This window comes from Bombus affinis, chromosome 7 (genome assembly GCF_024516045.1).
Source record: "Bombus affinis isolate iyBomAffi1 chromosome 7, iyBomAffi1.2, whole genome shotgun sequence".
In the NCBI taxonomy this organism is placed as follows: domain Eukaryota; kingdom Metazoa; phylum Arthropoda; class Insecta; order Hymenoptera; family Apidae; genus Bombus; species Bombus affinis.
In genome coordinates, this window is record NC_066350.1 from 16545264 (window position 1) to 16568600 (window position 23337).

A 23337-nucleotide genomic window follows, 5' to 3' on the forward strand; every position below is an offset into this window, starting at 1 on the left:
TACGTTGTTTTCGTTCAACCCGTCTTATATGCAAGTAGGCATGCACTATGCTCAAGCATGATTCGATGCAACGTAACGTAATTACATGGTCGGGCGTAATGAATGTTCGTTAATTGTCACTTGTCTTTTGACTCGTGTTCTCCAAGCGAATAATTACGCGGGTTTTCAAAATCACCTACGAGTTATTCCGCTCGAGAAACGCGTGTAACAGGTACCGTGTACCATGGACAAGTTCGTGTCTCGTCGAAGAACTCGTGTATTAAAAACATGTAGATAACGTGATTTAACATAAAAAATAATTTAAATTTTGTTTCAACGAGTGGTTCAATTGCGGATGCAGACGAACGAGGATTTAATTAAGCGGTGAAAAAATTTGTTCCCATCGATTACATCTACATGGCCGAATAGAGTGTGCTTTTTAATTACGTAACATCGCTCTTGCTGAATGCAGAAATCATTCGGCACGGATGAAATACGCTGTTAAAACAGAGAGTACGCCCGTCACGTTGTACGCAGCTACATTATTGGAATCGTAGCTTTTTCGAGTTTCGCATCAGCAATCCGATGTTTTAACCGTATCGGATATTTTAACGTTGTATACGTTATTTATATTTGTAGAATTGTCAAAACAGAAATTTCAGTCGCCTCGCAGCATTCCTCCTCTCCGTTCGATTTTCTATCTATAATAAAAAGCCGGTATTTTAAATACTTATTAAAATTAACTTCAATTTGAATGAGAATTTACTTTGTGGATTTCGTTAAATATATTTACAGATATTTTAGAACGTACAATACAAAGTTAATCGCAAGCGTTGCCCGCTCGATGATATTCGTTATAAGATTGCGCGATACTGCGGTACTCATACTAATTGTTATGCCGATTCGCTACACTCGTTCGTTATACTTATTCGCCCGATTGATCATCTCGATGACTCGATATTGACATTGATTCTCGCGACTGATTGACTATGTCTAGAAAACGAGGTCGTTTATTTATACTGGTCGACGGGGATACCGGAAGGTTTGGACTTGTCGTCGGTTGTCGGTTGCACGTAGCAGCGAAATTGAATTGTTCACAGTTTCTTTATTATATTATGCGCGTCGTACAGCGTTAATCCTCTGTGGCGAAACAACTACGTGAGACATTTTCAAATCGAAACGTCCTAAGATGCATATGCCGCTACAACTTGCCAGATAACATCAGGTAAGTTTATCGATGACCATTAGACCGCGAATTTTCACGCAATTATGGCAATGTTAAAGGTGTAAAAATATTGCGGAAGAATGTATAAAATGTTTAAATTAAAGCGCTCCACATAATATTTAGTACTGTATCTGTGTATAGGTTCCATTTCTTCCTTTGAAATTCTCAAAGTATCGAGCACCCTCCAGCGATTGTTTCGACTCTATTTAAAAAGTGGTTGCGCAAATGGCGCTTCAAAATAAATGAAAATAAATCCAGTCATATAACCTTCACGCTGCGAAAACAATCCTGTTCACGGGTGACCATAAATAATATTCCAATTCCAAACAAAGACACAGTCAGATATCTGGGCATGATCCTGGACAGAAGAATGACATGGAAACGGCACAATCCAAACAACTGAAATCAAAGCTAAAAAAATTCTACTAGCTCATTGCCAGACTGGCTCAAATCCAACTTAAATATGCAGAGTAAAATAATGCTATATAAAGCCATACTAAAACCTGTTTGAACCTATGGGATCCAACTATGGGGAACAGCGAGTAATTCCAACATAGAAGTTTTCCAACGATTCCAATCAAATACTCTAAGATCCTTAATAGACGCACCTTGCTATGTTACCAACGAAACGATACACCGTGACCTTAAGATACCCACAGTTAAAGAAAAAATATGCAAATTCAGTAACAGATATAATACAACAGTTAACCCATTAGTTACCCAATTACTTGACACAACGGATCAGATCCGCGGACTAAAAAGACAATACCCTTTAGATTTAAGTATTAAATTCAACTAGAATCAAACATACTATAAACTCTTACAGTACACATTACAGTTACAAGTTACAGTACCACGCCAAAATAATTTACTAATAATTCTCGATGAGAATTAATCGTAAAACGTCTACCAAATAAAATTATCGAGTACGTACGAGAAAATAAATCCTTGGAAATTCAAGGATTCCCTAGAACCTCAAGCAAGCAGAAAATCGAGATGTCTTCGTGTCAAGAAAAGTTCCAGTTTTTATTTTTGTGGCGACACTCGACGACGGAACTTTCCGACGGCCTCGCGACACAAAGCGCTATACCATGAAAGCGTAAGGCCGATATGCCTAATGTACCATCGATGTCCCTACGGTCCTTCCGCCGAATATTCGGAAGAATGCATACGCGGCAACGGGTGCGTAGTAGGTATGATGTCGAGGGGCAACGAAAGAAAAGAATCTGTCCAAAGATTCATTCGGTTTTGAACAAAGTGCGAGGAGTCAAGTGTAACAGCGAAGCAAATGTCACGACTGGCACACTTCAAAACCGATAGGCTATTGACGGAACCCACCAGACGGCAAGGGAGTGTTATTTCATAACATAACCACTTGTGTAGGGACGCGACCGAGTTGCAAGAGCTTCAGTCTTGGAAAGTCACGGCTGCAGCTCGAAACTAAACTATCATTATTGTAGTCAGGGTGTTGGTAAATAATATTTCTTTCTTTTTTTTATTTTCATCTTCGATTTTTTACGTGACACAAACATAATCGAGAAACGGGGAATATCGATTGTTGATTGTTGATTGTTGACTGTTGATTGTTAAATAAATTATATTGTTGAACATCGAGAGTATTTCTTGGGCACTTTACATCAAACGCCACCTTATTTTATTTGTTATTGTTACGTCGCGTGAAAAGGTCCGCGCGACCTACTTTAATGTCTGACCGTCCAGACCCAAACGTCATTAGAGAACCCTCGATAAAACTAAGGCCCACCATAAACCGATTCTCATTAGCTTGCAGAAACCTTGAATCCTGCAAGCATTTTCGGTTTATAGCTGGTACTTAAAAGGTCCTTAGGTTTATTGAACGTTCTTAAATATTACGGAGTAAGCTGGTAGTTATGACGGGAAAAACTTGTTAATTATATGACAGGGAAAATCAGGCATTTAGAGATTAGAAACATCTGGGTTTTCCCACGAGTCATGCCGTTAGGATACTTCCATATCCCAACTTCAACCGTTAACGTCTTAGCTAACGGTAACGGGGATCTGTGTCCTCACATTCATAACGGAAAGTACGAACAACGAATCAGCTTACTTCGTTAAAAACCTCCATCGTCATTGACACAGGTAGACGTCCGTAACAGTCAGTCGTTCGTAGACGTACGAGTCAGTCGTTCGTAGTAGTACGAGTTAGTCGTTCGTAGTAGTACGAGTTAGTCGTTCGAGTAGTACGAATCAGTCAGTCGTTCGAGTCAGTCGTCAGTGCAAGCCACCCAAGTCAACCAGTCGGAGTCAAGCAGTCGACGTCTCCTCATTCAGTCTTTCGGTTGATCCTGTTGATTCGATTCAGTCAAAGTTGGATCTGATCAATCGCCACATCTACTACGACCCACGAGCCTTCCTCTCTCAGATTGGCAGTCAGAATCTGAGCAAGATCCAGGCAATCTTCAGACTCAACGACGTTACTATTGTATGTGATTAAACGAAGCTGTTGGAGAAAAATATAATCATAACCCTACCAATCACGGAGTTATATTAATTCAACCACCCCTATTATCTTAACGGAAATCAGGGGATCGATCTACTCGCGGCGTCGATCATTAGAATCGTAACGGGAATTTACGACTCCCGTTGACGTGTTTCCTCGCGATTACGTCTCCCCGCGATAGCTCGAAAATACAGTTATTATAACTAACTATTTAGAATCATGGCGATGTACATAGCGATGTATTATAAGTTTGAGCTCAAATTCTCATCTGAAATTCACGTATCAATTTTAATTCTTCCACGTAACGTGATGAAATTTCTCCTCACGCATATACAGTATGCACGAAACGCATACAAGAAAGTTCAACGTTTACAATATCTTGTGTATCGAAAAGCATCGCGTCGGTCGAGAATGCAATTTACATCATTATATCACGAAATATATCGCCAGTTTGGTACGCTGAAAGCTTCTCCTTCATAGTAGACATAGGCTCTAGAGCAAATAGCAGCTACAATGACTATCGAGCATCTTGGGTTAATTTCATACTCGATTGCTGATATTCCTCCTCTTGCTCCTCCTCCCTTTCTCTCTCTCCCTCCCTCCCTCCCTCTCTCTCTCTTTCTCTCTCTCCCTTTCTGTCTGTCTGTCTGTCTGTCTGTCTGTCTATCTCCCTTATACTCTCCTTTGATCTTCACTGTTTGATCGAAATTAAACCTCTCAATAATCGCGTAAGCGTCTTCTCAGAATTAGAAACATGGCGATAGAGAAACATCAAACAAGTAAAAATTATTGTTCGAGCAAAATTAAGATAGTATTAGACGGTTACGAAAGTAAACATTTCGATTATTGCGCTGTAGAATGAATTAAACAGATTGGAATTTCCAAGACAAACTAGTCGCTTTCCGATGCAGATTATTTTTATTAGCAACTATTTCCAAGATTATTATTGTCAAGTTAGATTATTGGAACTTTGCCAACGCGTAGAATGTGAATCAAACTTTTTCCAATTTTTTACATATAGATCATCTAAATTTATTATGTCTCGATTTTCGATGGAAAGAGGATTTTGAATATCTTAAGAAAATCACGTAATTGGAATCAGCAATCGTATACGAATAACCGATACATTATTACACTTGGCATACTTAAATGTCCTAACAACATACGTGACAACAGTGTCAATGTCACTGATATCAATACAGTAATTTCTCTCGTTTTCATAGGTTTTTGTCTGAAAGTTGATAGGTTTTTATATTCCGTCAAATCCCAACATATAACGGAACATACAGCGTTTGCAAGCTGAAAACTTTTGGTCACTTTAGGTATATGCCAACGTATAGTCCAACCACGAGTTACCGCAAAACCAGAATTACCGGATATTCGAAATAATCGGTGGACAACGGGCAACGAAATTCACGCCACGGTTTAATTACGTATCGACGGCCGAATCGTTTCTTACTAATTAATTCAGGACGTCGCGTAAATATTGCAATAATCATGCGGCCCGTTAATATTGTTCAAGTGAATTCAGGCCACAGGTAGGTAAATAATGAAGTTTGGGATCAACGACCGGTGGGTCGGTGCCACTGCGACTGCAACATGCTGCCCTAAGCCTACAATAGCAATGATGCTTTCAGCGTGCCTAATTGAAAGTGGCAATACATTTCGCGTGTGTAATAATGGAAATTACATTGTGTGCACGTTACTTCGAGAAGAGGCGAGCCAAAATTCTACCCTCCAGAGACGTAGTATCCGATGCACTCTCGATACTCGCTTCAATTTACAACGCAAGGACGTTTAACATATTTTACCACCTAATTTTCTTCAGTTCAAACAACGTTTCACGTCGAAGAAAAAAGAAAAACAACAAAAAAGCCAAACAATTGCGAGAAGCAAGTTCCTCTAACGATCGATTTACATGTAAATATCATATTGGTACAGTATGATGCTATTCGTATTCGTGTAAGGTATTACACGGTATAATTATAAATATATATTACTTGTATACTAGAAGGTTTTTAATAAATGAGTTATGATTTTTTGACTTCCTAATTTTGATAATAATCCCGTTAGCTAAAAGCGAGTAATAGGACGTAGTTGGAAAAGGGAACGAGCTTGTTAAATTTAAAAATTATTTCCATGTAAAAGACAAAGAATATTAATTATAATTATAATATAGGTATTATTCTGCTAATTGATGATCCAAGGGAAATATGTTTGAAGAGATGCTCAATTTATTTTATTTCAAATTCATTGCATTTAAGCTTCGTTAACAATCGCATCTTTGATTAAGCCACACTTATCGGTAGAACGTTCCCGTCGTACCGATATCGATCGATGGTTCATTAATATTCCTATTGATGCGTGTTTCATACTTTTAGCATCATGAATCGTCGTACTTGTTTGCTCCTTATAAGCGTACAACTAATTCGAACGTGCCGAACGCATTTGCATATTGTCCATAGCTAATCTTGCTTGCAAGAGCCTATAATTAACCAAAACGTTGTATACCTGTAATTTAGTAATTTGCATGTAATTCAAGAGACTGAGATACCAATTTGCTTGTGATTCACGTTACAGGACACGCTTCTTTTAATTCGATATCCTTTTACCAATGTTTTCTAATCTCAAAAGAGGAATTTCTTCAATTAAATTTTCAATTCTCTTGACCTTAAATTTTAATTCATCTAATATATTATCTAGAATCAAACATACGATAAACATTTATTAAACACGACATAGTACCACGCCAGAATAATTTACTTGTAATTCTCAATAAGAATTGATTGCAATAAAATGCCAAATAAATTCCAAATAAAAAAAAAATCTAATATATTACATACTTTTTGCTTGTGTACTTCATTAACGTATAATTGGAATATAAATTTTCAATCGTATATATCTTTCCCGTTATAATATCGACGCTTGAAAAAATGAACTCTTTACCGAAAAATAATTCAATTTCAATTCCGAAAATATCCTAACGAGGCAGAGGAAAAGGGAATAAATGAAACAAATATAAGGGAATGGTATCGATTTAGATGTAAAGTGTCCAATGAAAAGGGACAAACGTAACATGAATAGAATAACACGTAATAACTCGGCTGGCTATCGCCCAACGACAAGGATACGATTATCCGACCAATTATTACTAAATGAACATGCAAATCGGATTCACATCAACTCGTATTATGGCACACATACCCAGCGATTATACATGCTCCAATTCAGATAACGGAGATCTGCATACGTAAATAGCAATTTTGATTTCGTTTCTCCGCGCGATTCATACGATATAAACGAGAAGTTTATAAAATCTTTGAAATTTTGTACATTAAAATTTATTCCACGGTTCCATGAGAACTATTCTTGAGAAAAAAGAAAGAAGAGAAATTGAATTGTCTATCGAATTGCTGGCATGAAGTTTTAACCTTTTTCCACGAGGATTTTTCGCTTTTCCGAACGATTTCTCCGGCAATTGGCCTATCCAGCTCTAGTAAATAACCAATCTGTGTGTTCCACTTTGGAAACACGGTCGTTTCCAGAAGCATCAGCGATACTTGTACGTCAAACTTGAAATCGATTCGTTCGTTGCATATTTTAGAATATTAGCACCGGTAAGAGAAAATTGTGTTCAAGACACTACTACACAATAGATAAAGACAGATATAATGTAATTTCAACAAATTTATTTATAATATTATTCAAATTTATTATTAGCATTCTTTAATACGACATTTTTGGAAAATGTTGTGCTGCTAAAGGTCGGCGAAAAAAGACCTTTCCATCTTCCTCGTGAAATATGGAATAATAAATGAATAAATAATGTGACATATATTTGAAGTTCATAAAATAACTAATACAACCACCATGATTTAAGAATGTTTGTATTTTCGAGCTATCGCGGGGAGACGCGGTCGTTAGAATACGCGTCAACGGGAGTCGTAAATTCCCGTTACGATTAGAATAATCGACACCACGAATAGTTCGATCCCCTGATTTCGGTTAGGATAATAGGGGTGATTCAGTTAGTATAACACTGTGGTTCACAGAGTTAAAGTATATATTTCCAACACTTTATACAATCACACAAAGTAGTAACGCCGTTGATTAAGATACAGATAATGAAGAGAAGGATTATTCTTAGATGAGAGAGTGAGAGCTATAGGAGCTGTCGGACTTGTGGGCACCGCGAGAGATGATGGAAAACTCTGAAGTTCGTCCTGATGTGATTACGGAGGAAAGCTCGGTATGGGTGTGCCCTTTGAACGAAGAACGCGGATTCGTTGCTTACATTTTTAGTTAGGAAAGGTGAGGACAAGGATCCGCGCTACCCATTGGCTAAGACGTTAACGCTTGAAGATGGGAGATGTAAGCACCCCATCGGCATGACTCGTGGGAAAATCTAGACATTTCTATTCTATAAATGCCTGGTTTTCCCTATCCCTATAATTACCAGTTTTTCCCGTTATAAATACCAGCTTTCTCCGTAATCTTTAAGCACGCTCAATAGACCTAATGACTTGTTTAAGTACCAGATATAAACCCAAAATACTTGCAGGATTTAAGGTTCCTGCAAGCTAATGAGACTCGGTTTATGGTGGGCCTTAGGTTTATTGAGGGTTTCTCTAACGACGCTTGGGCCTTTACGGTCAGACAATAGAAGACGTCGCACGGACCTCTTCACGCCACGTAACAATGTTCTTTAAGCCTATTCGTAAAATAAAAAACGACGGAACATTAAATCCCAGTAATTCGTACAAATCATAGATATTACATTCGTGGAAATGCAAATGTCGCCCTTTCGAGTAAAATCCCTGTAGAAATCAATGGAGACCGGCGTAATATCTACCGTGTCAAACAGCGTTTGACGCGTAAAATCCTATCAGAATGGCGGCATCGGGATTTTGCTTCAAGAACACGCGAAACCTTGGGAAGATTAATTGTCACGATGAAAGGAAAAGTAGTGTTTTAACAGGTCAAGAGAGAGAGAGAGAGAGAGAGAGAGAGAGAGAGAGAGAGAGAGAGAGAGAGAGAGAGAGAGAGAGAGAGAGAGAGAGAGAGAGAGAGAGAGAGAGAGAGAGAGAGAGAGAGAGAGAGAGAGAGAGAGAGAGAGAGAGAGAGAATTACACGAATACATTGAGATAAACAGATATTTGTTAAACAATTAGTCTGTAGCGAATCGATATGAACTTTTACAGCTTATTAGATAGTGCGTGTTAGATTGTGTCAACAGTTTCTTTTCTTTTATAAGAAAATAATAGAACCACAACATTTTTTGCTTTATTTATACTATATTATTTATATATGTCGGGTTGGCGTTAGGATTAGAGTTAGGGGCGTGAAACGGATTTTCATTTGGATTAGACGTCGTCGTTATGCAACAGAGGAGATATTTACTAGCGCAAATATGATTATTAGAGAATTTGACAAGTAATTGTGATAATTAGATACTCGAGAAGCTAATGACAATGATCCTAGATTCAATAACGAATCCGCGGTAAACGGGATAGCGAACTTTACTTTTCGTCAACGTCTAAGTTGTACTCAATGTTAAAACGTGGAGTAATCACTGCGTGTAAGATCGATACTTTAATCGCTGATGATATCGTACGAAAAAGTGTCCCTCCGTCGCTATGATGGGTGTGTCTAAGGGCACAAGGTCATCGGATTCGTGGAGAAAAGCCTTCGTTCGGAGAGTGAGGGAAATTGACGTTACTGTTAATTGGTCAATTTCCATGTTGGTGGTTAGAGAAGGATACTAGCCGCCCTTGAGGGAAAGTTGCTAGCGGGAAGCGTCGTTCGTGGAAAAATAGATTCCTCCCATCTTCCCGTAGTCGGGACAAATACCGTTTGCCCGTTTGAAGGACTTTAGATAACTGAAACTTAAGATTTATAACGGGTCCTCGGGCTAGCTAAACATATACCGTGGAGATGCGTTGATATCTAGCGATCATCTTACCCGAAGAATAGGGTCTGCGTGTGGCGAGCCACGGGACAGAAACCATTGGAACGTTTACCGTCGCGTGCCGCTACAACTATTTCTTTTAAGGAGAGCTATAGAATACTCCATGCCTTTGTTAGACAAAACGTTCATCCCTTGACCGCGGCTACGTTCGGTGACTGGTAGTCACCTCGAACCCAAACTCATTCTCATAGATTGCAGGCAATTACAATCGGGCTGAAGGACGATGATTGTTTAACTACGGCTATGGTGGAATCCAAACTACAATATTAGGGGTTTTTTCCCGGTTTCGACGGAAGGCTCCGGTGTCTCTCCATCTCCGACATATTTATATTATTTTATTGAATTGCATGTGATACATTGGAACAATGGAATAAAATGGATCATACATAATTCAATAAAATAATATAAGACAAAAAATGTTGTGCATCAAAGCGAAAGAATCTTTCGGGACAAGCTAATATATTACTAATGTAGTATCGTAAACGAAAGGTCTAAGAGATATCGGGCGAACTATAAACAATGTCGCGAGAAAGTCAAAGTGCCGACAGGTTCAACAATGTATCGTCGGTCCTTCGATCGAATAGTTTCGCGGAGAAGGTCTGCGTAACCCTGGCCACGAGCGTTTGCGGAACACGTGCGCGGTGGGGCTAAGACAAAAGACAAAGGGATGCTAAGGGACAAAGACGAATTAATAGTCAGTTTGAGTTGAGAAGCCAGAGAGTGCGAATTGCGTTATCGAGATAGTATTGGATCCGTGGTGGCAAGAGTTGGTGGCGAGAGTTGCAAATTTATCTAGTCGTTTTAATTATAATACGTTATTGCGGTTGGTCCATATTAAATAACCATCGTTTTCTGTTTAATCAACATCTTCTGTTTAATCCATTTATTTTAAATAAACTAATTGTAGTAAAGATCCTTACGCTAATTTGTTTTTAACAAAATAAGTATTATATTTCACTGTGATTTTGCATTGCATCAGAATAGAAAACATTCAAAATTACTGAAAGCTGCAAAGAAACTTGATTTATATGTTCTTAAATTTCCGAAAGTATGACATTTTTTGTGAAAGTCCATCTCTATTCTCGATTATCAAATTTTAATTTATTTCGTAAATATAAAGAAAAGAAAGATTTTGAATGGTCATTGTTATAATTATATGCTCAAGCGTAGAAAATAATAAATTCGCCATTTCGTCTTACGGATCTTTCTCCTTGTAACGGCACTCGACAAGATGATTGCCAGATGTGGAAACATCTTCATAGCATATTTTTAACTAGCCAAAGTACCCACTATAAATCTTAGGATTTCTCTAGCTAAGATTCTTCAAACGAACAAATAGTCTTTGTCTTAGCATTCCCTAAATCTTCTATTACCAATTACGGAAAGATACGGGAAATTTGCCTTTTCTCAGATACGACGCTTTCCGTTAGCAATTTTCTCTCGAGGACGGTTAGCATCCTTCCTCAACCATCAACCTAGAGATTAACCAATAAACAGCAACGTCCATTTCCCTACACTTTCCTAACGAAGGTTTTCCTCGACGAATCCGATGATCTCGTATCCTTAGGCACAACCCATCGTAGTTTTCCTCTGCAGCATAATCGTGACGGAAAGTCAGTTGGTAGTTGATAGTTGACTAGAGTACCTCGACGCATCTTGACCAATCATCATCCGAACTCTGCCGAATCGCTATCGTAACGCATCGTTTAGAGGTCGAACTTATAACCGCGAACCGCTAAGTGCAAGTCTCGCGAGTTTTACGTAAAGCGTACATTGAGAGTGTTGTTAGTAAATATAGTGTTAATTATACTGTAGTACTTGTTCAGTACCTATTACGACCTATCTACTTCAGTTTCAAGTTGAAAGGGAAAAAATTCAAACCTGGGAGAGATCAATATTATCGTGCCTTTGAATACTAACCTTGTTTTAGGTTACAAGGTCTACATTGTTACTGCTGTTTCTTGTAATTCTTTCTTCTTCAGCTAGAGATACATAAGAAGGTTAACTTTTTCTGGTAACATTCGTTAATATAAATATATGAACGTGCTCCCTATTATATTATTTTTGGTATTGTAGCATTGAGCGAGCGACGATCAAAATCGGCATACACCATCTCCGAACATATTCTTGTTTCAATATATCTTGTTATTACAAATTCAAAGTGGTGACCCCGGCACACGATGGAAAACGACAGTGGTGAACGTACTGTGGTCGAAATAACAAGTGCCGACAATGAAGTTACGGACAGCGTACGATCCGTATTTTCCGTATACGCTCCGCCATTCTGGCCCCAAAAAATCGAGCTATGGTTCGTCCTGTTAGAAAAACAGTTCGAACTCGCTCGCATTACCGACGACGAGAAAAAATTTTCTATGACTCTCGCGAACATCGAGTTACGATATTTAGATCAAGTTCTTGACATATTTGGCGACCTGCCGTCGACAAGGCAATATGAATGGCTGAAAGGGGAACTTATTAAAAAATTCACCGATTCAGACAGTACGAGAATGCAAAAGTTCATCGACGACGAAAAAATTGGCGATAGGACGCCGTCCCAGTTCTACCGGGACCTGAGGAAGCTCGCCCCCAAGTCGGTCTCGAACGATTTCGTGCTGGCGATCTGGAAAAATCGCCTTCCAGAGAATATGCAATATGTCCTAACCGCCGTGAGCGTAAATGAGGCGACGATCCTGACGAGGGTAGCCGACGAGATGCACGATATACGGTGCCATGCGGAACGAATGTTAGCAAGAAATGCAACGAACAGCGAACAACAAATTCGCGCCTTAAGCATTATTGAAGACAGGCTAAGTAAAATAGAGGCGCGAATTGATGCGCTGAGTCTCAACAATGGGCGCCAACCAAGATCACGCTCGAGACGCCCTGGATCGGGTTCCAGTAAAAGAGACCAGCTGGACAGGCTATGCTACTACCATGAAACCTTTCGAGATCAAGCAAGAAAGTGCCGTGCCCCTTGCGACTGGAACCAGAGGAAACGAGACGGTTCAATATCCCGCCGCAGATCCCCCGTAACAGACAGGAGTATGAGGATCTCCTTCAACGTGAACGCCGGCGCCAAATTATGCGCAAACCCGCGCAATAAACAACGCGGAGGTAAAAATTTTATCATTGAAATGAGTAAGAAAAACGTACAAATTTCCATAAACCGTGTAAAATCCACTTTTGTTGTACCAGACAGCATCGAGCACCAACAACAACACGAAGATAGTGCAGAAATCCGCAGCGCGTTAATCCTGCCCGAAATCCGAAACAAACGAAACGAAGAGCGGGCAATTACGAAGGAGGAAACTGCGGGAAATAAGAACGTCGTGCGTGCGGGCAAGAAAGTCCGCTTTTCTGAGCGAGTTCAGGTAGAATTTAGATAAGTCAATGGAATAAGCTTGGTACGTAAAATCTACCTAAAACGTTGTCACTGGTAAGGGGGAAGATGGGAAGCGGCCCATGACCGTAGAAAAAGTTTAAATTGAAACGGAAAAAATTCAACACTGCGAGAGATCCACGTTATTGTACTCTTGAATACTAACGTTGTTTTGGGTTACAAGGTCTAGACTGTTATTGCTGTTTCTCTTGTAGTCTTCAGCTAGAGTTACATAAGAATATTCTTTTATGTAAATATATTTTGGTATTATAGTACCGTGTGAATGACGATCAAAATCAGCGTACACTATCTCTGTACATATACTTGTTTCAATATATCTTGTTATTACAAATTTATTCACTCGTTCTTTTATCAAACAAGCCTACACGTCAATCATCTCATCCTAATATACTATTCAATTTTTTTTTAGTTGTCTAATTATACAAATAATTAATACCTATAACATAAAATACGTACACGTATACACGTTTCAAAAATCACGATTAGTGAGAATTTCGTAACAATTCTCATAAAAACGACACCCAAACGTCGTGTTTCGTGGGTGTTGGCAAGGATTCCTCCCCCCTCCCCTCCCCCTCCAAACACCAAACAAAGACTCACATATCGTCTTCCGATATCGCGCTCCGTTATCGCGACCTTGCGCCAGGAAAATCAGCCGTAAGCTTAACCTAGCCAACCCAGTATCTAATTCAAAGTGTAACGCGTCTGCCTAATAATCTGATTATGAAGATCAGGAAGTGACGTACTAATCGAGCAATCTGTCGGTTAAGGTCACTCGAAACTAAGGACGCGTTTCCACGGGGTCTAGTTCAAGTGCCCAGGGAGCTCGTCGTCGTTGCTCGACAGAAATGGAATTAATTGTCCGGAGTTATTGGGATCGAGATTTAACTCCAAGAGAGAAAATGTGAAAGAGTCTTGCGGTGGATTTACGTTGGTGGTAGTTGCTGTCTCGGATATTATATTTATGGAGGGCAAACGTAAATCGCCTACGTAAAAAATATAGAACGGTTAAATTTGTAATTTATTTGGTAACCAATTATTAACATATAAATATGGCATTTTCAAATTAATAGAAAATTTGTAAAATAACTATATTAAGGGCCGGCCCGTTATAATAATCAACTATTAACATAAATATGGCATTTTCAAATTAATAGGAAATTTTTTAAGTGATGTGCCGCTATACTATATTATGGTCCGGTGCGTTATAATAATATAATAATGATAATAATATTGTAATTTTGGAAAAGAATTCCAAAAATCTAATGCGTCTTTAGTGGCTTAGAAACAACATGTACATTACTTTATTTCTATTTTTCGACTGATCGCATCGCGACGTTTGGTTAATAGCAGAATTTAAAATGCCCATTTTTTAAACAACTATTTTTCAATCATCGAGATTCTTAGACGAACGATATTCTCCGTCAACTTCGTTACAAAATACATATTTCACTCGTCACTTGCGTACATATTTCACTCTTCACTTACATACATATTTCACACTTTAAACACGTTCGATGCATACGTGGCAGAGTGGAACTTTTATTTTTCAGTATCCTCCTCCCGAGAAAACGAAGACCCTCGCAGATGAACCTTGTCGACAGATTTTATATCCTACAAGTTGATATGATTTGATTGGATAATAAAATGAATCAGGAGAATCGCAGGTGTTGCGATTGACGTCAATGAGGAATACCTATCATGTCATGCTCGTCCATGATAATGCGTAAAAAAGTTTTCGAGAAAAGGGAGAGAAAAGTCTATATTCCTATGGGTATAAAAAATTGAACGATCGACATGGAAACCACGAGGAAACCTATTATTTCAAATGTGTCAGGGTTGTGCCTGCCTCGTTATGCGAGGTCTTTCTCTCACTATGCATTTTCAGTTTCAACAATTCTATCAGTATCGTTTTCATTTTATTTATCAAACTTCTATAGTTCATCTCATCTTCTATAGTTCTATAGTTCATCTCTAGCATTTTATTCTATTTCATATTTTTATGAATCTAAGAAAAAAAAAAAAAAAAAGAATGGAATCCAAATAGTAACTTGTTTCATTTATTAAATATTGCAACAAATATTCTACTTTGGATATTTTATATTATGTTTATCCTATATATATATATAAATATATCTTTGTACTTTTACCTTTTTTATATTTTTTTTACTATATTCATTAAACGTAGGAATATTATCATTTCGCAAATCTTTCACTTTTATCGCAAAGATGTCACTTGAGGATTAGTTGTTGTTCATTACAGCATCAAATAGACGACTCGAGGGGCCGGTAAGACGTTTCACCTGTTAACGAGTAACTGGAGGAGCAATGACGCGTCTGCCGGTAGGTAAACACCGGTTCCATTCCCTGCCACAATAATACGCTCTCCAGTCTGTTGTTTCTCGATCGATTCTGTATCAATTACCCGCCCCCTTCGCTCAAACTCTATTTTCTGTTCAGCTGGTAAACGTAAGCAAAGTTTTTCCCCTCGTTTCAAAGTACGCGAGATATCATCGAGCGAGGACGATAACAAAAACGCAAATGCACTTTACCATCGCGCCTTCAAGTGGTTCCAACAATGATGCACGATAAAGGCATCGAATGATAGAGCTCTCTCTCTCTCTCTCTCTCTCTCTCTCTCTCTCTACTCGTGACGTCAGAGTGATTGCTTATCACCTCGCGCGCCACTTTCAAAAGCGGTTTCTGCATAAAAGACGGGGCTGCTTGAAAGGCGACAGCTTATTCGTATAATCGATATGGAAAACGAATGACCATAGAGAAACAATTCAGACAAAATGCGAGGGTTGCCTATGAAGGTTTAGGTGTTATCAATTTAAAAGTGAAGCATGGAGTTCGTAATGAATTAATATAAATTAACTTGAATAGGAACCTAGCAATAGAGATCTTAACGATGGTTTGGAATAATGTTCGAAAGGTTTGCAATAATAAGGAAGTAACTTTATATTTAAATTGTATTTGTTGGAAACGGAGAAACATATACATACGCAGATTTTATATTCAAGTTACGTATTATACGAGTGAAACCTAAATGATGGAAAAGATAGAATCTACTTCTCAAGAATAGCAATCATCCTATCGTTACTCTATCACAAACACTAACGCAAACACTGACACAAAAGACCATCATCTGTCTCTTTTGCAGGCTTTGAGATATCATTGATAGGCTTTGAGGCCCATCGAGATCATGCAATCCACATCAAAAGCCAGTATACAATAACCGATTTCACCGTTAGCTGTAGTCTTTTGTCTTCGACTAAATCGTTCTCTTTGCTTTTGAGCAAAAATTTCTGAAACTATTTCATCGTACCGATGACAACTTATCATTGGCATTATTTATCAAGAATCTAACGGATCCTTGATCCATGCACCCTCAAAGCGGATTATGTCTGTTCTTTTTCTGAATTCTTAAACAGCCCTGACGACTACGTTTGTTCTATGTTGTACGAATTTAAATGGATCGAACGTTCGATGAATATAAATCCTGGACTCGTTTGACCATCGAAAAAATTATGTTTCATCTCCTGATCCTGATCTTACTCGAAGCGAGGAGAATTCGAATTTCCTTTTGTCTTATCTTTCATATCAATTATAACGTTTTTTCGTTGTTGTTAAAATTCATAATCACTCAAAAGGTAAGTTGCATTCATAGTTACACAAAAGCTATTCCACCGAATATATCTGAAAGGTATTTAAAATCGAAGAAGAATTAATAACTTTTAAAATCCTTCTTCGATCATCCTCTCGTTGCAACAATGTAAATCTGATTATTTTTCAACTTCCAGTCTATATAATTATATAGTATTCGGTAAAGAAACTGATTTTTATCATTTCTAACGTGGCTTTTGCATTTCTAATTTATATCATAGCAGATCGCACATTATTTCTAGAACGAATATTCATCTTTTTTCAAATAACATCGATCGATCAGGACCAAAGTCAGATGAACACGGGGGAACCGCTTACGCTACACGATCGAGTACTTTGTAACAAGTTCATCGCGTATTTCTCGCAATCCTGTTCCACTTATCAAGCAAATACGATACATCGTAATCGCTCGATCGAGCTAGCCATATTTATCCAGCAGCAAAGTAATGTGGTTCTGCCTCTTAAGACGTTCCGCTCGTATTTCCTTCTGACTACCCTGACGTTTTAATATGCGCCAGTTATCGATGCGATCCGATCGATCGAAATTATTAATCCAGGGTTAGCAATTTTGACTCGATACATAAAATTGCACGATCCTTTTAATGTAAGCCGTTGAAAGTACGAAAGAAATTGTGGAAGAAGAACAAAATTTCGGAATTCGTTTTAGACGACACGGTGTCGTTACCGTGTTTGCAATTTCCTAATGTCCGGAATTCCATTAGCAGGGACGCCAGTTCCGTTGCTTTGTTTCAAGGAGGAAGCTCAAAATTGCGAGCTAATGGTGCGTAACAGAGTTGTTACAGCCGTTAGGTTTAGAATATCGGTCGTTCGCTCGCGGAAACTGCGTTTTCGTTGTGTTTGATGACGTAAGGTACGCGATGAGGTGAGAAATTAAGGATGGCGCAGAAGATTTGTTGGTTGTGATGGATCTGTTCGGAGGCTGTAGATTATTATTTCTTAGGAAATTAGGAGAGAATACTTTGTTAGAGATCAATCTAGTTCTTGAGTCCAGTTTTTAATAATTTTCTATTATTAACAATCTTTCTTAAATTAATTAAACTTATATATAAACGGCAAGAATAGACGAGAACTGGACTTTTGAGATTTGAAAATTTGGAATGACGCAAAAGAGGAGAGGCAGAGGCAAAGATCGGTTCACTGAGGAATAGCAACGAAACATTTCCACTGCCAATATGACGTTCTCGAGAAAGGGTATCGTTCGAAAATATCGATAGAAAACGGGCGAAAAAAAAAACAGGGTAAAAAAAGATCAAGTAAAAGGGAAAATGGAAAGCGCAAGGGGGGAGGGGAGGGAAAGGGAATGGAAACGGGAAGAAGGAAAGAATAAAAGCAGAAAGTTGGACACGAATGTACGTCAGGGCTCACAGCTCGATCATAAACGTACCGTGGACGATCGTGTTTCTGTCAGCTACTTCAATGCCAATTAACCGCTCTTCCGTTTCTCACCGAGTGGAAAGCATCGATCCGCGGCACGAATACCGAGTGCATCGCCGGCTAGGAGGCTGCTTGCCGGTCTTTAATTAATCGCGCGTGACAATCATTGCCTGTCGTTCTTAAGTTGGAGTCCGGAGGGCGCGCTTTACCCCGATCGGCGAAGACAACTCTCAACGACTTTCGATCGAACCTTGATAATCGATTTTCCGTCCATCTATTTCATTAGCTGAGTATTAGTTGTCCCAACGGTTGCTTTCCGCGAAACAAAGTTTCTTTCCATCACGACAAAAGTGCCGAGAAATGATAAAAAAGAGAGTTGATCTACACGTGGAAAGTTCGAAGGATTTCAGCTATCTTTGAAATTGTAGACAATTCTTTATGGCTTTAAAACGGATTCTCCATTAATTAAAGCATAAAGCGTTTGTGAGAGAAAAAGTCTGTTGATTTTCGTTTGAAGTAAAGCAAGTATAACGCGTAGAATACCAGGTTTTTCTTTAATTATCCCTTTTCCGCACGCTTATGTAGTTTTCTATGTGCTCTGTTACGTCGAACGATAAAATGACCGGCATATTATCGAAATTTCAATTTTTCGAATTTTCTACCATCTTTCTCGCGTATATCGAACTTGTTTTCAAGACTAAATTCCAAATTCGAAACATTCGGAACTATTAGTTGTCGCTCGATCGGTAAAGCGGAGCTTCATCGACCGCGGCTGTTACTTTCGTGGTGACCACTTGGCAACTTGCGGTGCTGTTTATCCCGATGCAAACTTCACTTTGACCTATCCAAATCCTCGGTTAAAGATCGCGGTATCTGTTCAACAAACAGAAGAAGAAGAAAGATCGCGTTTGCATAAACTGGGAATTCTCTATCGCTTTAAAGATTTCGGCATAAATTAGATTCTAGAGAATCGACATTTCCCATGATCTTATAAAGTTTATAAGATGCGCTATATGATCTAATTTGTCGAAGCGTGTTGTCATCAACGAGGCAGAATATTTAATAGAACTAGCAATAACTTATCGATTGACTTTGAAATTGAAACTTCATAAGTGGGTCAATATGAGCGTTACGATCGTTCGCGAAGAGACTCGATCGCGAGGAAACGCGTCAGCGAGAGGCGTAAATTCTCGCTACGATTCTGATAATCGACGCCGCGAACCAGTCGTTCCCTTGTTTCGATTAAGATAACAGAGTTAGTTCAAACGATTGTAACGCTGAATTAACAGGGTTAATATAATTTTTAATAATATTTAAAATAATTAACACGTTACAAATGATTTAACTTAATCGATGATACAATTAGTTTAATAGTTATAATTCGACTCGACTTTATAATATTTCTTGACGTATTCGTTTGACTATGCGACTATGCGACTATGCGACTATGCGTGAAATATGTATCTCATCTATAATTGCAACGAGGTTAATTGCTTTTCCTAGCGTTCCCTTATTTTTTCCTATTCGTATATTTATATCTCAGTATATATCAACAGTCACTCGCTTACGTTTAGGATTTTTTATTTTTTTTTATGTATCGTACGTTTATTAGTTTTTCATAGAATGTAGCGACCCCAAGTATCGAACGACGATATATATGTCGGGTTTTCGTTAGAAATTTTACGCGTGTAATAATTAATAAGTATAACAAAAGCTAATGACAATGTTCCTGGGTTCAATAACGAATCCACGGTCAACGGGTAAACTCTTTGTACAATGAAATACATTTTGTAGCACGCAGAAACGTTAACTCAGACGCTGGGTTACTTTCAGACTGACTGCCAAGACGATGACGGTAAACTCTCCAAGGTGAGTTGCAAAATAAAAGACAGATACAGTCACATTTGTCAATTACATATTGATCGGGAGTATCAACAAATTCCCAAGCGCCGTAACTAGGCAGTCCCGCGTAGGCAAACCAACATTGCTCCTGATCGAGACTTGATCGTTTATATGATATATGACCGTGGCTACGTTCGGCGACCAGTTATGTCACCTCGAGCCCAAGTATTGGGGATCTTCCTAAAGAAAGGCCCGATGTCTCTACATCTCCGACATATATATAGATAGTATACAGAGCAGAATACATAGAAATCTGTTAAGGTACAGTTCAATCTGTATCAAATATTTATTCAATTTGTCAAAAAGTACGGCCATAAAGTCAGGTAGTCGTTCCACCAATATCATTCAGCAACTATCTACTTTAATATTCATTTCGTGCCAGGCCAAAAATTCCGTCAATCCAATTACCTCTGATTTTCAGCATCAGCTCCCTCGGAGCAACATGAAAAATTCAAATCAAGTTTCACTATCGCGATTCGTTCGTACGAACCACTGGCGCTATCAGGCCCATTACGTACACCGATCGTTGAAACTCGTTTCGTTGCTGCTCGCGGTTTCGTTTATCTCTGCTGTGCATTTTCCTTCAATCTATTCCCTTCCGATCCCTAGAAGCCCATTTTCTCAGACAATCGAGGATCGCGACGGTTCATGCGCTTCGTAACATCTAAAAACCAAAACAATTATCCAGGTTGCATATGCACCTTGCAAAGAAATTGATATTTAGTTTGCGTATTCAACGAACTGTGCTGGAAATAGAATCGTTCGAATTACGGAAATGGTCGGAAACACAATAGAATTGGTCAAATAATAATAGAGATAAACGTACGAAAGTTGATATTAAGATCTTGTTTAGATTTGAACGGAGGGCTCGGTGGAAAAATTGTACGAGTACGTTTCCTCAAAATATTGTATTTTTCCTCAGGAATAAGATAAGTAGAGGAAATAACGTTGTCGAGATATTCACGTGTTTCTAGATAAATTTGATACTCTGTACGTCTTTAATTTTGTTTAAAATTTTCATGCCTCTCTGAGGATCTATAATATTATTCTTCGATATTTGGAAATATTCACGATACGATAACTTCTCGCATTAAAAATCTTCTCAGTCATTCTCCTTTTTCCGCCGTTTAATTTTCTCCCCGAGCTCTTCAAATATTCTTTCAAACGACAGTTTCTAATATATTCTATTGTTCGAGCTTTACTTGCGAATAAAATAAACTTCATTTACTCCTTCCTTTTGAGAATAAACGATAAAAAGGTCACGGGTCATGTCAAATCTGTTCATCTCTTTTTCAACTCTTTTTTTCTCGTAATAACGATGTATCGAGGGAGACCTAACTGCATAAGAGGGACTTTGTTTGTGCAGCGTTAACGTTCGTAGCAGCGTAACAATCTTAGAGGCCGAGGAAAAATGACGGCCTCGGCAACGGAAATCGCATCTTCTTTCCTGTCGATTGGTAAGCGATGTCTTAAGAAATTTCACCATTTTGCATCAGTTAATTCCCTGAGTTAAGTCGCCTGAGCTTCGAAACATTATAATCATTATATCGTATTTCGAACGTTGAGGCCAATTTCCATATAAAGTGAAATATTCTTTCTTATATAAATTTTTATAACTTTGATTCGTTACTGGACTACGCCAATTTAACTCGACTCAATCTATATCGTTATAATCAGAACATAAGAGACGCAATTGCAGGGATTCGTTTCGTTCTCTATAATAAACATTTTACTTTGGATATTTTGTACTATCTTTGCGCGTTCAAATTTTTCCTAAATGCACAAATATTATTTATTATTATTTATTATTATTTATTATTATTTATCATACGCATAATATTCTAAATCGTGATAAACATTACGTTATCTTATAATATATATACAAATATACATATATAGTTGGCACGAACTCCTAACGAAATACAGTTTATCTCAAATAGCAATCTTAAAAGAGATCGTTATCACCGTAAACCGAACACGCGTTTGAAGATGATACAGCGACTATAATCGAGTTGCAAGCTTCGATTTCACGTAGGATATTCAAGCACGCGGGCTACGAGCTTATAAATATCAATCAGACACCGAATCACCGTACGTACAGCCGCGTACAATAAATTTCAGATTTACCAGAGGAGTGAATAGACTCGATAAAACGATCGTGGACCAGAAATGACCGATACGTTTCTTAATTAGCACGTAAACAAGCGTGACGCGCACACTTGTACACGCTTTCAAAAATAACATAAAACGTTGCTCTCTGTTTTGCACAGTGGCCAATTTGCCCGGCATATGCAACTGTTTCGTACGTAAATCGCGACCTCTTCTCTGCAAATTTTGTATGAAACCCGTGTATTCTTCTCAATGATCCATGTCTGCCTTTGTCTGCCATTTAATATTGGCGAATGCAATTAATACGCGATTAATTGTAGGCGGGAGAAAATTACGTGTGAGAGCATGTCGGTATTGGTGATATTATTAAATGCATTTTGTGCACATCTTTCTTACAATAAATTTATCCAAGGTCTTTGTTGCATGTTTAATAATCTTTGGATTTTTTATGTTCGTCTGTTGCGTCGCGCAAAATTTACGTCACAACAGCTTTTTGATTCAAAAGATAAGTGCAAGATAAATTGCAAACTATGGTATTCCGACCATTTGAAATTTGGGCAATTTCAAGAGAAAATGTACGCACAGAAACGCGAGACTGAATATAGAGATACGTAGACATAGAGATTAGATAGGGTGTGTGATGTGTTCTTCTAGCAAGAACAGCCTTTCGTAACGATGGAACTTTCCGTGAATGGAAACGTTGCTTAAAGAATACAGACAGAACTTGGTCATTTCCTTACTAAGCTGATTATTCTAAACGCGTGACCCAATAACAATGTTCAGAATCTCCAATAAGTCTCGCAACAATATTCAAAATTGACTACGAAACTTATCTAAAACTACGTTGTCCAGACTTAATAAATGAATACTTAAACCAAAAGCATAAATAGATATCTCGCCATATTTTCTCCCATGTTAATATAACAAGTCAATTTCCATTATACCGCGGAATAGTCAATTTCTAAAATCTACAAGATAACGAAGCTTTTATCATAGATAAAGGTCAGGTTACAAGGATCGAGGATGATTGTCCGTATCGGTTCGCAGAATTTCCAGACGCACGTTTCTCACGAATCACGTAGGCTTCGTTAACGAAGTACTAAATGTAATCGAGGACGAAGATCGAGGAGATCGATGGCGAATAGGGAGTCGGTGGTTGGAAGCCGCCAGAGCAAAGGAGCCAATTAAAAAGCAATTTCGACGTTGCCGTAAAA

General features: G+C 38.3%; 2 protein-coding genes across 4 annotated transcripts in view; one reads left to right on the forward strand and one right to left on the reverse strand.

Moving 5' to 3' along the window:
• Window positions 1–23337, reverse strand: part of LOC126918834 (synaptotagmin-5-like) — a 99648-nt gene that overhangs the window by 21659 nt on the left and 54652 nt on the right. The window lies entirely within an intron of this gene.
• On the forward strand, window positions 10242–13386 carry LOC126918836 (uncharacterized). Of its 2 annotated transcripts, XM_050727258.1 has the most exons (4): window positions 10243–10474; window positions 11248–11651; window positions 11728–12765; window positions 12847–13386. In XM_050727258.1, exons 3-4 carry the CDS (start codon window positions 11832–11834, stop codon window positions 13035–13037), a joined length of 1125 nt encoding a protein of 374 aa, XP_050583215.1. In that variant the 5' UTR covers window positions 10243–10474; window positions 11248–11651; window positions 11728–11831; the 3' UTR covers window positions 13038–13386. The 2 variants fall into 2 exon arrangements, with proteins under 2 accessions (XP_050583216.1, XP_050583215.1); XM_050727259.1 differs by having other exon boundaries at window positions 10242–11651; window positions 12851–13386.